The 16940-nt window shown below is 31.8% G+C and overlaps 1 protein-coding gene across 1 annotated transcript in view; it reads left to right on the top strand.

The window, feature by feature from the left end:
- MIPOL1 (mirror-image polydactyly 1) overlaps nucleotides 1-16940 on the top strand; it is a 241455-nt gene that overhangs the window by 18698 nt on the left and 205817 nt on the right. The window contains exons 3-5 of the mRNA XM_016198454.2: nucleotides 751-886; nucleotides 2188-2293; nucleotides 16050-16179. Coding sequence (XP_016053940.2) covers nucleotides 751-886; nucleotides 2188-2293; nucleotides 16050-16179 — 372 coding nt within the window. The remainder of the gene's footprint in view (nucleotides 1-750; nucleotides 887-2187; nucleotides 2294-16049; nucleotides 16180-16940) is intronic.

Here is a 16940-nt window from a genome sequence, read left to right on the forward strand (position 1 = left end):
TACTAGAGATTGGGCTAAAGCCAGGATATGAGATATCTATCTAGGACAATTGCAACAGAAGATGCACATGGTAAGTAGAGCTGCACTGACTGTCCCAGGCCTCACTGCTTAATTTCTTCTTAGAGTCTCTAAGGTGTAACTGTGCTTACAAATATAAAATACCTTCAAAAACTGTGTGTCTGTTTTCCCTTTCTTGCTTTATACTACTTGCTAATAAGTTGTTTGATACTTTTCTCAAATAGCATGCAAAATGTAAAAAAAAAAAAAAAAAGTTTGCTTACCCTTAAATGTTACAGGAAAAGGTTTTCATTTTTAACATGTTTTAAATTTAATAATGAAAATATTATACTGTCAACCAAATTGAAAAAGGTAAGATTACTGTTCCCACTTTCAGAAAAGTGAGAAATGTATCTAGTTCTACCCAAAGCACAGATTGAATTAATATTCACAGCCCCTAAAACCTGAATTCTTTTAAGTATACAGAACCATGAGTCTCTCTAGATGTTACTAAATGCTTTCCACAAATTTACCTCTCTCAGTTGATAGAGTAGCACCTGTATGAAATTGATGCATTTATTCTTTTCACCCATAGGATTTTCTTAGTGCATAACGAGAGAAATTTAAAGTTAAGTAATTTTATATATTTGTTAAAATTAAATTCGTCTCTCCCCATTTGAAGGGTAAAAGTTATAGATCCTCTCTAGTAGAAATCATGTTTATGTTGTATAATAGGGGTTTTCTTTATTACAGCACTATGGAACATACAGATAATGGTTTGCATTATGAATGTATGATCCCTTGTCAAGTTACTTCAGACTTAAGTAAAGAGAAGACTATAGCATTTCTTCAAACAGAATTGGACATTCTCAGAGCAAGCAATGAAAAGGTAACTTATAGAAAAACCTGTTAATTGTACAGTGTGCTTTTAGCTGTTGACCTCCTAAACTTTTCAGTTTTACTGTGTACTTTTATCTTCTAACAGTAGCTCTATGTCGTTGCCATATCATGCCATCAGGGTATGAATGAGTTGAGAGATTGGCTATAAAGAGCAATTTCTTTGGTTGCCTGCCTTTGCTGGCCTGTAATATCACTTCCTTTTTCATAAATCTATGGTACCTCAAATAGATATATAAAAAAAGATTCATTCAGGTTTTACTGTGGTAAAACTTTGTATTTCAGTATTTTGCAGAATGAGAAATTTAATGCACTGGTTTCATGTTACTTTCTTAACTACTTTTTTTTATTAGTATCTTTGCCCTATATTTTACCTCAATAATATATGTAATTAAACTTTAAAGTAGCAAGACTTGGCAACATCTTCATTTACCTTATCTTATACTGTTGTGTTTTGTCCAACACAATTTGTTATGTCACATATTACCTTTTCTGATTCTGTTTCTAGTTACAGTCCTTTGAGCATTAAATAATGTTATTAAATAATGTTCATTTTTCTATGCCTTCTGTTTTTTTTAACCTCCACATACTTGTCTGATTTTAATATTCTAGTTGTTGACCTAATCAAACTGAAGGGTGATATTAGGAATGTTGCCCATGTAAGATGGAAAACAAAACAAATGACAAAAGCTGAGGGAGGAATTTAAAAACAAAACAAAAACCATTTGGAGGGATTCTGTATGAGAGCTGGAGATGTTTTCTGTCCTTTCATTTAGCAGTTATTTATTACATGCCAATTCTGAATCAGGTGCCAGCGACAATTTAAATGGAATATGATGGATAGCATTCTCAAAGAGAGATTGGTTTCAGATACTAAGATTATTATCTTAAGTTTGTTTCAAAATATTAAAAATACTAAGAGAAGCTGTTCTGTTTTTTTTTTTAGAATAGTCCCTCCTAAGTCTTTGGCTTTTTTTTAATAATTATGTTGTTCCGTCATTAATTGTATTTACCTACACATACAAACACACACACACACACACACACACACACACACACACAAAGTATATAAAGAAGTTTTTATAATTTCTATGTCATCACAGGTAATTATTACTTTATAAAATATATTAACCTTAACTATTGTGTGGGTTTTTAATCTCTGGAGTTACGTATTTAGGTAGCTAAATGTAATATTATTTATATTAGAAAAGAACAGAATTTTACTTTGGGATTAATTATGTTTGTGCAAGATATTTGTCAGGTAAGAATCTGTTTTTTTTCTATATGTTTAAGCTTCAAGAAAAACTGTCTAAAGCAGATAAAGAACAGAGAAAACTAAAGCTTAAGCTGGAACTCCATGAGAAAGCAACTGAAGCTCAAATTGCTGAAAAGACAGCAGGTATGGTAGATGAGTTTTAACATATGGCCTTAAGAAATGTGCACAAGGTTATTATATTATGTGGCTTGGTGAACACTAGCATACGAGCTATTTGCCAAAGGAGGGGAAGCTCTGTCTTTTTTTTTTCTTTTTTTCGGCTGCTTAGAAAATAGGTGGCTTTAACATCCTGGCTCTGGTATTAGTGAGAGCTTTACCTGTATTCATACTGATTTGGGCATTAAATGCATTGTTAACACCATGTCAATCCAATCACAAAAAGGTTGTTTGTTTTGTTGGAAGGGCCTGAACAAACAAGGGGAAATAATGATTACCAGTGCCTCTACCTTTCAACCAGCAGTTCAAATACCACTTATTGTTTTAGCTCGTTGAGAGGAAATACTTCTCCTTTGTATGAAGATAGTCATATATTCATTGCCAGTGGAAACCTACATTTAATTTAAAATCTATTTTGTGCAATTAATAAATTTTTATCTGATAATGTGGATGAAGATAGAAATACTGTTTTCTCTGAGAAGCTTAAAGTGAAAGGTTACCAATGTTTAAAATTACAAACGACTCCCTTAAATATGTTTTGAGTCCATCTTTACTTACAGGTCTTTGAAAGGAGGAAATTTTTAAATTTGTCTGTGGTATATTACAGATACGGCCAGATGATTCTCAATAGTTATGATCTCTCATCTATATACACACATATGTCACTGTGACTGCCTCGCACTGTCCTAGCATGTTAAGGAAAGAGAAATTTCATAAAAAAATAGCAATTAACATTCAGAGGCATTTTAGAGATTACTTATGTTAACATTTTTATATCAATTAGAATGATTTTAAGGAATAGTTATATTTTGTGATTTCTTTGAAGTTATAGAATCATACTTTATGAGCCACTTAACCTTGGTTGCATATATGAAAGAATTATGGTATTTTATGTCAGAGACATTAGCATATATAACCTGTCTTCAAAATATTGTACAAAGTAGAATTAAACACTATGGAAATATAGCCAAAATGACTATAAATAATTATTCCAGCTAAATCCTGGATGGTTGTTTTTCTGTTAATGTTAAAGTACCATGATTTTTTTTAAGTGGGGAAATAGGAGAATAATATATTTTAAGGAAAATTAACAGTATGTTAAAAATGAATAATTCATATATAAATTTAGCACAATTTGAAAGTTTCTTGGCTTTTTATAATCAATTATATATGCTGTTTGCTAGGAAGGTGTTATAAAAAGTACATTTGTTTTAAGGTGTTTGCATCAAAATTTAACTTTGCATGTATCTTACAGAAGTAATTTAATAAGATTTAGGCCATTGTGACTTACTGAAAATCATGGATTAATATGTCTGTATAGCTCATTTATCTCTTGGAGAGGAAAACTCATCAAGCAATATTACTTGCTCTTTAAACTTTTGTATAATGTAGCTAATCATGTACTTCAAATATTTATTGGTATATATTTAAGGGTTCTCTTTCACTAAATTATGAATCATACATGCATAAAATAGTATTTGATTGCTTTATGATTCTTGTTAATTAAATATTTATCATTAATGATAATTTTTTTAGTAAATATTAAATTTTAGAAACATGTTTAGTATGTTTTTATAGCCTCCTAAAATGATGAAAATAATAATGCTACATCTTTTCTCTGGACAAAGCAATCTAGTTTAAAAAGATGACCAACTACTTAGTATTTAAAGTATAAATTTTCAGAATGTATCTTTACTTTTTAACATTTCAGCTCTATTTTATTGAAAAAATCTTAAAGATACTTTACTTGTGACATTAGAGAGAATTATTATTGTAATATGTAAAAATAAAAAATCTGAATTGCTTAGGAAATTCATTGGTTTGAAGCTATAAGAAATTAACTGACCCTTGGTAGACTCATAAACTTTTTCATATTTTCTCATTGTGCATACAGTTGTAAATAGCTTATCTTCCACCTAGTAAGTATTAGGTGAGGTCAAAATACAAAGCACCATGACAAAAACAACTATGTCAGTGCCTGAATAGAAAGGGGAACATTATAGGACTGTGGTTTTATTTAGTGTCATGTGAAAGAACAAATAATCCACATAAGCATGGGTGTTTTTTTCTATCACTGCTCATTTTTATATTCAAAATAAAAAGTGTATTTGGTAAAGTATATTACAAATATGCACATATGTTTAAGTATTATAATATACTTAAGCAGAACATAAATATTTAAAAAGTGAAGATATTTCACGTTAAAAAATACATGCAAGAACATCCTGAACTACACATTGGAAATTGCAAGTAGGATACAAATATATATATGTCTATGGATATTTCAAATGAAATGTTAATAAAATTCAGGTATTCAAGGAAATAGGAGTTGTTTCATTTCAATATATAAAATATAAAGATTTATATATAAGGATATTCATATATGAGTATTAGTTATGACAGCAAAAGAATTAAAATCAATCAAATAATACTAGAATGGTTAAATAAAGAACATTTATGCTGTGAGACATCATGCAATAATTAAAATAATTTCTGAAGAATGTTTGATATAAGAATTGTTATGACAATAGTAAGTGAAAGAAATAGGGGAAAACAGGCAGCCCTGACCAGTGTGGCTCAGTTGAGTGGGTGTCATCCGTCACATGGAAAGGTTGACGGTTTGATTCCCGGTCAAGGCACATGTCCCGGGTGCAGGCTCGATCCCTGGTAGGGGCCATGCAGAAGGCGGCCAGTTGATGCTTTGCTCTCACATTGATGTTTCTCTCTCTCCCTATTCCTTCATTTCTCTTAAAAAAAAATCAATTAAAAAAACAGGAGGCAAATTTTGGTGGTATTAATGGATATATTACTATTTCAGTCAACAGTTTTCTGCCTTTTCAGGTTTTCTTCAGTGAGCATGGATTAGATTTTGTAATAGAAAAAGTAAAGGTTACTTTTAAAAGATGTGATTTTTTTAAAAAAGTTACTTGCTTTCTAATCTTAAAATAATTCCTATAAGAAGTTTATGCATAAAGAACCATATAAAGCAAAATTTTATGAAATGCATGTGTTGGCTGTGATCAAATCTTGACATTTTACCCATGCTGTTATTTCTTGTGTTTCAGATTTGCCCCTTACTTATTTTTGTGTTTTTATGTATATTATGTAACTTACACACACACACACACACACACACACACACATATATTCATCATCTTGTCTTCCCAGCTGATTGCATAATTTATAAGAATAAGAATCTAGTATAATCAAAACCACATAAACAAAAGGTGCCCAGTTCTGTGTGAGGCAGAATGAAGTAATGGAAAGACCAAAAGCCTTGGAATCAGACTGACCCAAGTTCAAGTCACAGCTTTGACTTAATAGGGACTGACTGGATAAGTTACCATTAGACTCCAAATTTATTTTCTCCCATGTAAAATGTGAATATTAACTAATTTACCAGATTATTTAAGGATTAGAGAGAATTTATAAACATACCTAGTATATAGCTGGTATGGTACTCAGTAAGTTGTAGCTAATATTAATATTTGATTATTTTTATCTTTATGAAATTTTTTAAAAATTTAATTTTATGTTTTTATAAATTAGAGAGAGGGAGAGATAGAAACATCCATAATGAGACAGAGTCATTGATTGGCTGCCTCCTGCGCTCCCCCCACTGGGGATCAAGTCTGCAACCCGGGCATGTGCCCTGACCCGGAATCGAACCTTGATCTCCTGGATCCTAGGTCGATGCTCAACTGCTGAGCCATGTGGGCTGGGCTTTTTATGGAATTCTTAAACCTTTGATGGTGTCAGAAGTCTTGAAAAGATTTTTGTTCTGTTTAGCTTTTTTTTTTTTTTTAATATGTTTTCATTGACTTTAAAGAGAGGGGAAAGGAGAGGGGGAGAGAGAGCGAAACAAAAACATCCATGAGAGAAAAACATGGATCAGCTGCCTGCTGCACGCCCACCACTGGGGACTGAGCCCAGAACCCCAGGCAAGTGTCCTGACTGGAAATCAAACCAGTGACCTTTTGGTACATGGGTCCCATTGATGCTCAACCACTGGGCCACACTGGCTGGGCACTGTTTAGCGTTTAATTAAAGTTAATGGTTCACAGTTTATTAACAGAAAAGTGAAAGAAAAAAATTGGAAACAAAGGATTAGGTGATTAGGAAAATTACTGATGATATATATGTATTAGTACTAGTGCATTTTACGTACATGTGAATCTGAAATAAAAGAAATGAGAAACAAAGGATGTGGGATTTAATCTAATGTGTACCTACAATAAGCCTTCATGTAGATTGTTATAATAGCATGAAGCCTGTTTCCTTTGCTTCCCTGATGGTTTTTACATTATGTGAATTATATCATTCTAATATGATCTCATGAAAGTTTAAACTGAGTTGTATCCTTTATTGTGATAAAATCTCAAATGATTTACCCTTTTTCCTTCCCATCCTTTATTGACATCACCATCATCAACTGTTTTTATTAGGCACTGTATAGAAATGTGCTAAATTTTTAAAAATTCAAACAAGAAATTTTTATCGAGGGGCCGTTATGTACTAGGCATTGTGTTAAGCACTGAATATACATCAGCAGATAGACAGATGTGTAATATCAAGCATTTCTTTTTGTGTGCAGTCACTTCTTACTCATAATACCACATTGCAGTGGGTGGGGTGGTTCAATGCTCAGACTTCAGATTCAGACCTTTGTTTTTTGTGGGTTTTTTTTTACCACTTATCTTGTGTAAGTGACAGCCTCACTAAACTTTGTCTAAACCCCACTTTATAGGTTGCTGTGACATTTAAGTGAGATAATGTTTATGAAATGCTTAACCCATTGGCACACTCAATAAATGGAATTATGACAATGAGATGATGTCACCACCTTGTTTTCTCAACACTTCTTGATCGAGGAGGGAGGGGCATGTTCAAAGCGTACCTAATATAAGTAACTGCCCCAGAGCTATTTGTGTATGTTTTATTTCAGAAAGAATTGATATGAATTTTTTTTTAAAATGGTTTTAGAGTATTTTTTATTTATTCTCTGTAGTTTTTAGTTTTTCCTGATTTTCAGATTTAATTTTATTTAAAAAGTTTAAAAACATGAGAAGTGTGTTTTAAATCTCTACCAAAAAAAAAAGAAACTAGGAGAAAAATGTGTAATAAGTAGGTCTCCTTTACTTAACAAAAGCTGAAATGACCAGCTTGTTCCCTATTTGTTAGCATTGGAAAAAAATGTATCTCTTAGTAGTTGTTTAGGACTTTTTACTGTGTTTTAACTCATTAAATTATATATGTGGGTAATATTATTTGAAAATTGTTAGCATATATGACCTTCAAATACTAGGGCATATTTTAGAGAAGCATAGCAGAAACATTGACTTTTTTTCTTTTAGGTAAGCATGTCTTCTCATTTAAATAAAATGATTAAACCACAAACACTTCAAAATTTGTGTTACATAAATAAATTGAATTTGATAGTGAGAGAGTATTGTATGGCTTGATTTGCATCCATTAATTTACTCTTAGGTCAGTGATGTGGTTACAACTTTTAAAAATTACTTGTTCAATTAAACCTTTCTTTTTTCCGTCTCTGTGGGAATTGTCTAGTGTTTAATGTCTCTTAATTTTTATTCCTCTATTACATCGACAGTATACAGATGATGTTTGAATTTTGCCAAAAGAGTATTTATTTACTTTTTGTAAGTTATTTTTGTGATATTTAAGATACTTATGTTTCTTTAAAAGCCTTTTTTTTTTAATGCTCACGTTAGAGTCTCTGCTTTATATGTTAGTTATTTTTCTTTCTTGCATGTCATCCATTAAAGATTAGCTGTGGAAGGTTGGAGCATGGAGAGATTATGAATGACAGAACAACTCCTGTAGAATAATAATCAGTTTTTAGTATTTAATGCTGTTTGACTTTTGCAGACACATTTCTTATTAACCTTTGGTACAAAGATAAATCCAGGTTCCTGATGTCTCATGGAGAAGATGAATTTGAGATCCTCTTCCAATTAAACTGAAATAAGGCCAATATTGGGTTTTAGCCAAAAGAACTCCTTAGTTCCTAAGTCTTATGTTTATAAATCTATCTGTCTCTATCTATCTATCTATCTATCTATCTATCTATCTATCTATCTATCTATCTATCTATCTATCTATCTAATCTATCTATCATCACCTATCATCTTTCTATCTTTCTATCTTTCTATCTTTCTATCATGTATCTGCCTGCCTGCCTACCTACCTACCTGTCATCTAAGTTATATTTTACATATAATTTAATTCAGTGGTTACATAATTTGCTTAGCTTACATTGTTTCTGCAAGCATTTAATTTGCTTTTTAAAAAAAACATAGATTCTTTTCTATGTGCTCAAATTTAGAATGATATTTTATAAATAAATAAAAAAATACTGTCAAGCCCTTCTTATTACAGAGAATGTTAATTTGTTTATGTTCTGAAGCCCAAAGCATCAGAACATAGGATCCCTTGAAACTTACAGCTTAAGTTTTTCTGTTTAGATTAACAATGTAAATGTTAAAAGTATAGGTAGGTAATTACCATTGTACCAAATATATGAAGACACCCCAACTAATTAACATGGAAAAATAAAAATTGTTGTGTAATAGAAAATGTTTACATTGTTCTCTTGTAAAAAAATTATTTGTTACCTATACCGTATCTCAGATGATGTTGATGACCCAGTGGTTAAGAAAAAGAATTAGTTCTATATATCAGGAGAAATGAAAATAACATACTTCTAAGAAAGAACACACATTGGAATCTCATTTTTCTGTGTATGTAATGGGCATAAATGTGATAATCATTAATCTTACACTTAAATGCTTTAACATAATTAAATTATAATGGAGCATTACATACATATCTATATATCTGCATGTTTTATTTTGGAAGGAAAAGGAATCCAAGAATATGACCAGTCATTTCAGATAAAAACAAAAAGGCCCATCTCTGTGAAATACAGCACTTAGAAATATTGATAAGTAGAGGTTGATTATATTATCTTTGGCTGCAGAGTCCCAGGGCATGAGTCAGGATTAATTACAGTGAGTGCCAGGTCAATTAATACTTTTGAATAGATTATGGCCGATGTTGTAACCTCTCTCCCTACAAGAGTTTGTTTTCTGGAGAAAACAAAGCAAGTGTTGGGGAAACAGAGACACCAGTATACGTAACAATCATCAAGTGGCAATATTTTATTAGGTATGGCATTCTGTGGAATTTAGCATGATATTAAGCATTTTAGAGCATATCAAATAAGGTTTTAAAGCATAAAAATAACAGAAAACTTTTCAGATAATGATTCTTAAGTCTTTTCCACATGTTTAATTAATTCTAAAATGTTTGGGTAGCAGTTATATTTCACAGAATTTTCATATTAGTATCTATTAAAATTTAAAGTGGATATTCTGTACAGAAAATAATTTAAATATTTCTTAAAATTGTTTTTCAGAAGTATAAGATAATTGATGCTAATTATAATGCACAGATAAGCTTCTTTAACATTAAATATTGTAGTTCTAATATGAGATATATTAAATGTTTGAATGTAAAAAGCATATTTTTAGAAAGTGTTCTTCTATAGCCTTTGAGTTATATGTACTAAATACTTATATGTAGTAATTGAGGGTTTTGCAAAAAAACTTCTTGTTTTATAGTTTTTCTACTTAAACATATTTTGTATAATTTTCTAATTAATCTTTAGCAATTCCTATACCATCAGTAAGTACAGCAGGTCCTCAGTAGCATTTTGTTTCAACATTGATTAGTTGTCATAGGCACTTAATTCTTATTTATATCAGTTAGCCTATAGTAAAATTATGTCTTTATTCATTGTTTTTCTTAGAGTCACAGAGCCTATCAACTAGGTTAAGTGAGGACTTACAAATTTATGGCTACTTTATAGAAGAAAATTTTAAAGCATATATTAGGAGCTTAAAATGCCAACTTTTAATGTAGTAGTCATACTTCTAGGAATTTTCCTAAGTACTTAGCTAAGTACATATGTAAAGATTTGTGTACAAAGATGTCCATTACAGTGTTGTTTATATAGTGAATAATTGGAAACAGTATAAAATCTTATATTAGGAGCACTTTAATTCAGTCAAACATGTCATGTCCAAATGATAAAATTTCATGTACAATATAAAATATTTTATCTTTTTCAAGAATACTGAAGAATATAGGGACATATTCTGTTTATTTTAAATATACACAGAATGTTACAAGCTATGTAAAATTTCTGCCTTTGCATTTATACGATAAGCCTGAATTACTCTTTTATCAGAAAAGGTTATTTACAAAATAATCATATAAAATATTGAACATTCAAATCCAACTTTAGAAAAACATAATCGTCTCCTCTTTAAAAGAATCTCTGAAGTAAAACGTTGAATCCAGCATTGTAATGCAAAAAATGGAAGCATCAAACTACATGGAGTAGGCTGGTTAATTTTCTCCTGGCGTGGGGCATTTACCATCTGTGTTTAAATCCACATTAACCAATTTTTATATATAAAGAGAGGAGAATACAATTTTTAGGGAAATTAAAAGACCTAGTATAATGTTGGTGGTTCTGGAATATATATGTGATGGTGTCTTAAAACACTATCATATTTGCAAGGAATCTGTTTAACATCATGTGCAGTAGTAACAGTAGCTATTCAGGAACTATGACATTCTTTCATGTATAGTAAAGACCTTCTTTTACAAAGCTGTTATCTATGTTATATTTGTTTTTAGACTTTTGGAACACGAATTATAATCAGTGATTGTTTTATATGTTTCAAATATCAAATCCTTTTGATTTCTTTTTTCCTCTTTATGTTCAGCCTTTTTTATTTACATAACTACTTTGAGGATGTTAACAAACAGATTCTTTTTCCCAGGCAATGTCTATCCTCCAAATTATGTTATTTAGAGAATCATGATCCAATGTTTAAACTAGAATGTTTTCCAATATACTGTCTCCTACTGTATTTTGAAAGTAGTTTGAGAAGTGTACAATATGGGTTTGTCAATAGACTTCGGTTCTACTAAGAAAATATGTACTTTGTCTTGACTCAATAAACTCATACGTAGTATGGTTCAGCTTCTTCATATTTACTCTTGCCCATATTAGAAAACAATTAGCTTACTAAACAAATTTGAGTATTTGGTAGTGGTGGGGGTGATCCTCTCTGAATCTTTTTTTGAATTTGACTAAGAATTATACAATATTTGATAACCATGTTTAAAAATGGAGATATCCAAATATTATTGTAAACACCCAATGATTTGTTTTACCTACAATATAAGTATTTTACTTGGTTGGATTACACAGTAGCTAATAATATTTGTTAATGTAATTTAACTGCTGTGAACCTTTACTGAACAAATATTGAAATTTATTCAAGTCAAAGAAAGAGAATCTCTAATGACTTTTGTTAAAGCTTCTATTTAATAGTTAAGGACAAAAGTTTGTATGACATACGCGATGCAATTAACAGTAGATTTTACATTTAATAAAAAGGAAGAAGCATGCGTATTTGCTTTATTCATTCCATCATAATTTGCAGTAGAGCTGCGGGTGTTTAATGAGCAAATTCCAGCTAAAATGCTATATTGATTTTCTAGTGAACTTTGTAATAGTCATCCACCTTGGAAAAGCTCAGTGTTTACAATTAAGTTTTCTTTACTAAAAATGTTTGAGAGTTGCATATTGATCCTTTAAGAGTACTGAATTCTAGGCAGAATCATTTTTTTCATAATCAAATTTTACTTAAAATCTAATAGATGTTAAAATTATTATTCAATAATACTTTAATTTTGGAAAAATTCTTAGCATTTATAAAATGTATAATCTGACTTTATGTGTGTGTCTTATGGCATTTTAAATTTTAAGCTTAGAATACTCAAAGGGTAATCTTTTTTATTAAATACATACATTATTTACATCTTTAGAGTTGATTTAGCATTATAAAGGAAAAAATAATGTGTTTTTTTAATCACACAGGAATAAATAAACCCTTGGTGTAAAGCATTTATCTTTAAGCATAGAAATAACTAGACTAAATATTGCTAGCCTTACCCCTTCCATCAAATGTTATCGTATATAAAGTGGAGCAGAGCTTACATTAAATGTCACTTTATAAAGATTTCATCATACTTTACAGAAGTGATAGGAAGCCTATCGGCATTTAAGATTTAGTAATTAGTATTTTAACCTTTCCATGTGCCAGAATATTTCAGGATAATGTGATATACATATTAATCTGTGCTTTGATCACTATTTAGCAGCATATTGTCCATCTTGTCTGACTTACAAATTAGAAGTGTTTTAAATGTAAAAAATGTAAAATATCTTAGAATATCATGATATTTTTTTACAAACTATTATGCTATTATAACATGCAGTATGCAATATAGAATGGGTTCTGAATAATTTTTTTTAGTCCCTGTTTATAATTTTTGCATGCCAGGGAAAAAGGCTAAAAAGTGAGGAATTTTGAATAGTATTCTTTACATACATAAATGGTCCAAATTAATCAAAATCACATTTTTAATAAGTCTAGAAATGAACTCAGATTGTGAGTCTGTGGATTGAGGTTGGTGATGGTAGGGATGGCATGGAACTAATGTTGAGAATACACTTTATTTGGCCAAGAACTTTCTTGTATTATCTCATTTAATTTTTCCCCACAACCATAAATAGTGGTATTATTAATTTTATACACCCAAACTGCAACTAACATAATTTAAGAAATGGAATCTATACAAAAACAAGTTGCCTGAGTTTAGTATAACACATCGGATCTCAATCAAAGTCGAAATTCTTCCTAATACACCATGTTGCTTTTTCTAAGCTGTTATGTGTGTCCTACCTGGAAGGAGATTGTATACAATTAGAAAGGGGAAATAAAACTCATTATTGTGTACTACATTATGGGCAAACATTTCTTTGAAAATAGTGTGATGAATAGTATAGCCACAGAATGCCACAGAGCAGTAAATGATACTACCTTAAAAAAAGTAAATGATACTACATAATTGTGCTGAAAAGTACTGGTTCTTCCAAAAGCTAGGTTCATAACAAGAATCTCTTAACCTTATCTAAATTATTGATTATAGGCATTTGATTTTATGCACGTGGATATCCAGTTTCAGCACAATTTGTTGTGTAGTTTGTTTGTCCATTCATCTGTTGATAGAAATTTGGGTTGTTTCTAGTTTGGGGCTATTATAAACAAAGATTCTATGAATATTTGTGTTTAAGTCTTTGTAGGGACACATGCTTTAATTTCTCTTAGATAAATACCTGTGAATGGAATAGCTGAATCTTACGGTCATAGGTGTTTCTTTAAGAAACTGACAAACTGCTTAAGTTTATTCCCCATCTGCCAAAATACTCTCTTACGGACCCTTATTTCCCTTCAAAGCCTTTACCATTATGTTATCCATATCTATCTATCTATCTATCTACCTATCTATCTATCTATCTATCTATCTATCTATCTATATCATCTACTATGTATCTATCATCTGTCTATCTATTTATCTATCATCATCTATCTATCTATCATCTATCAATCATGTGCCTACTTACTTTTTGGTTTGTTTTTCTCTCTACTCTCCCTCTCTATTTGTAATAGTTTTCTCCAGGATGAGGTCTTTTTAGACCACTATATTTATATTCCTTAAAACTCAATGGATGACCGCCACAGGAACCTAAAAAACATTTGATGGGTGGGTAGATGGATGAATATTTCTCTTTCCTTAGGCTCAGCATGTTGGAAGTGGTTTTGGCTTTGGCTTTGCCACTTCGTGTTCCATTTTATACTCTTATTAAAAAGAAGATAATACCTCTGTCTCCAGGTTTTGCATTTGCATTCGGACCTCTGATCAGAAATATTCAGATTAGCCCCGCCGGGTGTGGCTCAGCAGTTGAGCATCAACCTAGGATCCAGGAGATCGTGGTTTGATTACCGGTCAGGGCACATGCCCGGGCCAGGGGCATGCAGGAGGCAGCTGATCAGTGATGACCCTCTCATCATTGATGATTCTATCTCTCTCCCTCTCCCTTCCTCTCTCTGAAGTCAATAAAGATATATTTTTAAAAAGAAAAGAAATTAAGGTAAAGAAAGAAGTTTAAAAGATATATTTAAATTTTAAAAATCCCCAGAAAGTTCCAAAAAGCAAAAACTTGAATTTGCCGTACGTCAAGCACGCTGAGTCCCTGTGAATGAAGTAATGCGTAGGCATACTCTCTTGTTGCCTATATGCAAATAGAGGTTTTTTTTGTAAACACTAAGCCATTTTTATTTAAGGGACTTGAGCATCTGAGGGTTTTGGTATCCACACGGGTCCTGGAACTGGTCTGCAGCGGATACTGAAGGATGACTGTAGTCGACTTATTATCAGGGTTTCTTTTCTACATATAATTTAATACGAAATAAATTTCTTGATTAACTGTGAAATAATCTATGAAAAATCCTAGCAGAAATGCAATGTTTTATGAACTCAAAGAGCATTTAAACATCTTTTCTATGTTTATTTTGTGGCTTGACTATAAATAAAATTTGGTTCAGTAATCCAGGTATTTGAGCCCCTTTTTGTCTAATATTGCAGTGATATTTTATTTCATTTCATTTTTAATATGCCTTGATTTCAGAGAGAGGAAGGAGAGGGAGAGAGAGAGAAACATCAATGATGAGAGTCATTGATCGGCTGCCTCCTGCACGCCCCCTACTGGGGATCGAGCTGGCAACCGGGGCATGTGCCCTGACGGAATCAAACCTCAATCTCCTGGATCACAGGTAGATGCTCAACTGCTGAACCATGCTGGCCAGGCTTCGGTGATATTTTAAAACTTATGTAAGATTTCAAGTAGAAATTATGCTTGAGAAATGACAGTATCAGATAACATCAAAGCTCCCCATATAGTGCTGCACAAATCTAGGTGATGCCACTGTATTATAATCTATGTGAATGATGCCCGTGGAGATGTGCAGCGTAGCTGTGCTCCTGCTTATGCTTCCTGATCCCTTTTCCTTTCCCCTTCTTCCACCGTCCTCCTGAGGTAACTACCATCATGACTTTGGTGTTTATCATTTCCATGCTTGCTTTAATATTTTTACTTATTGTGTCTATCCATAAATAAGAGGTATAGTTGTCTTACTTTGCAACTTGCTATTTTTTTCAAAATTTCATTTTTGAGATTTGTCCATAGTTAATTCCTTTTAAATACTGGCTAGTATTTCATTTTGAATGTAAAGCGGTTTGTTTATTCCTTCTTCTGTTATTGGACATTTGTGTGTTTTTCTAAGTTTTTCCTATTATATAACACTGCAATAAGCATTTTTATACATGTTTCCTTGTGCATATGTACAAGAATTTCTGTAGCCTACCTACCAAAGAGGAGATTTGCCAGGTTATAGGCTACACACATCTTCAACTGTAATAAACATCATCAAATTCTTCTTGATGGTTGCAGAAATATATAGACCTATCTGCAGTATATGTGAGAATTTCTTTTACTTCACAAGCTTACAATAGTTGTTACTATTTGACCTTTTAATTTTTGTTTTTTTGGGTGTGAAATGGTAGCTCAATTTTCAGTAGCTTTAAAAAAAATGTTTTCTCAAGTGATTAATTGATACCAATTTAGGTGAATAAAAATTACTTTTGCTTTTTATTTTTGCGAAAAGTATGCATTTCTCCTTTATTTTCTCTGATTAATTATGGCTTATAATTTTTGTAGCTCTGGTTGAAGAGGTGTATTTTGCACAAAGGGAACGTGATGAAGCTATTATGTCTCGACTACAATTAGCCAATGAGGAGAGAGATGAAGCAATTGCACGAGCCAAGCATATGGAAATGTCTCTAAAAGTGTATGTACACATTTTAAACTATATGACATTAGAGGCATTTATAAAGTGCATGCATTATGTGGTGGTTACATATTCAGAAATGTTACTGATTCTTTTGTGTTCCAGTGGTAAATTTCCTGTCCCCACAGTCTCTAAAACTTCCAGCATGCCGTAGTAGTTTGCATGTCAGAAGTAACGGTTACCACCCCCCTCCCCCCCCAAAAAAAAGAAGAAAGAAAAGAAACACACAGCACTCTGAGTACAGCTACTTTCCTGACTTCATAGTTCTATTGTCGATGTCCTTTCTTCACTCTTTCTTATTATCACTTTCTGGATTTATTTCAGCGATCTGGGTTCTTTCACTGCTCCCTATATCATATGCTCATTCCTGTTCTTTACTCCATTTTACTGCTTTTAGCTGTGGCTCTTAAACGTGAGTGACACCCAAAATAGAATGGAGTCTCACGATCTGCATTTTTACCAAGCAACTCAGATGATTCTAATATAGGTAAACAATGGATCACAATTACAGAAACAGTGCCCTAGAAATAATACTTCACCAGTTTTAATGTGCATTTCAGTCACTTAGGGAATCTTGTTAAAATTCAGATTCTCATTCAGTAAGTCTGGAGCGGAGCCTGATATTCTGCTTTTTCAAGCTCCCAGATGATGCAGATGACGCTATTCTAAAGGGTCCACTTTGGGTAGAAAGACACTACAGCATCTAGAAATGTGTTACTGGTCAGATAGATGAAATGCTGTAATATAATATTTTATGATCC

This window comes from Miniopterus natalensis, chromosome 1 (assembly GCF_054644295.1).
Source record: "Miniopterus natalensis isolate mMinNat1 chromosome 1, mMinNat1.hap1, whole genome shotgun sequence".
NCBI lineage: Eukaryota > Metazoa > Chordata > Mammalia > Chiroptera > Miniopteridae > Miniopterus > Miniopterus natalensis.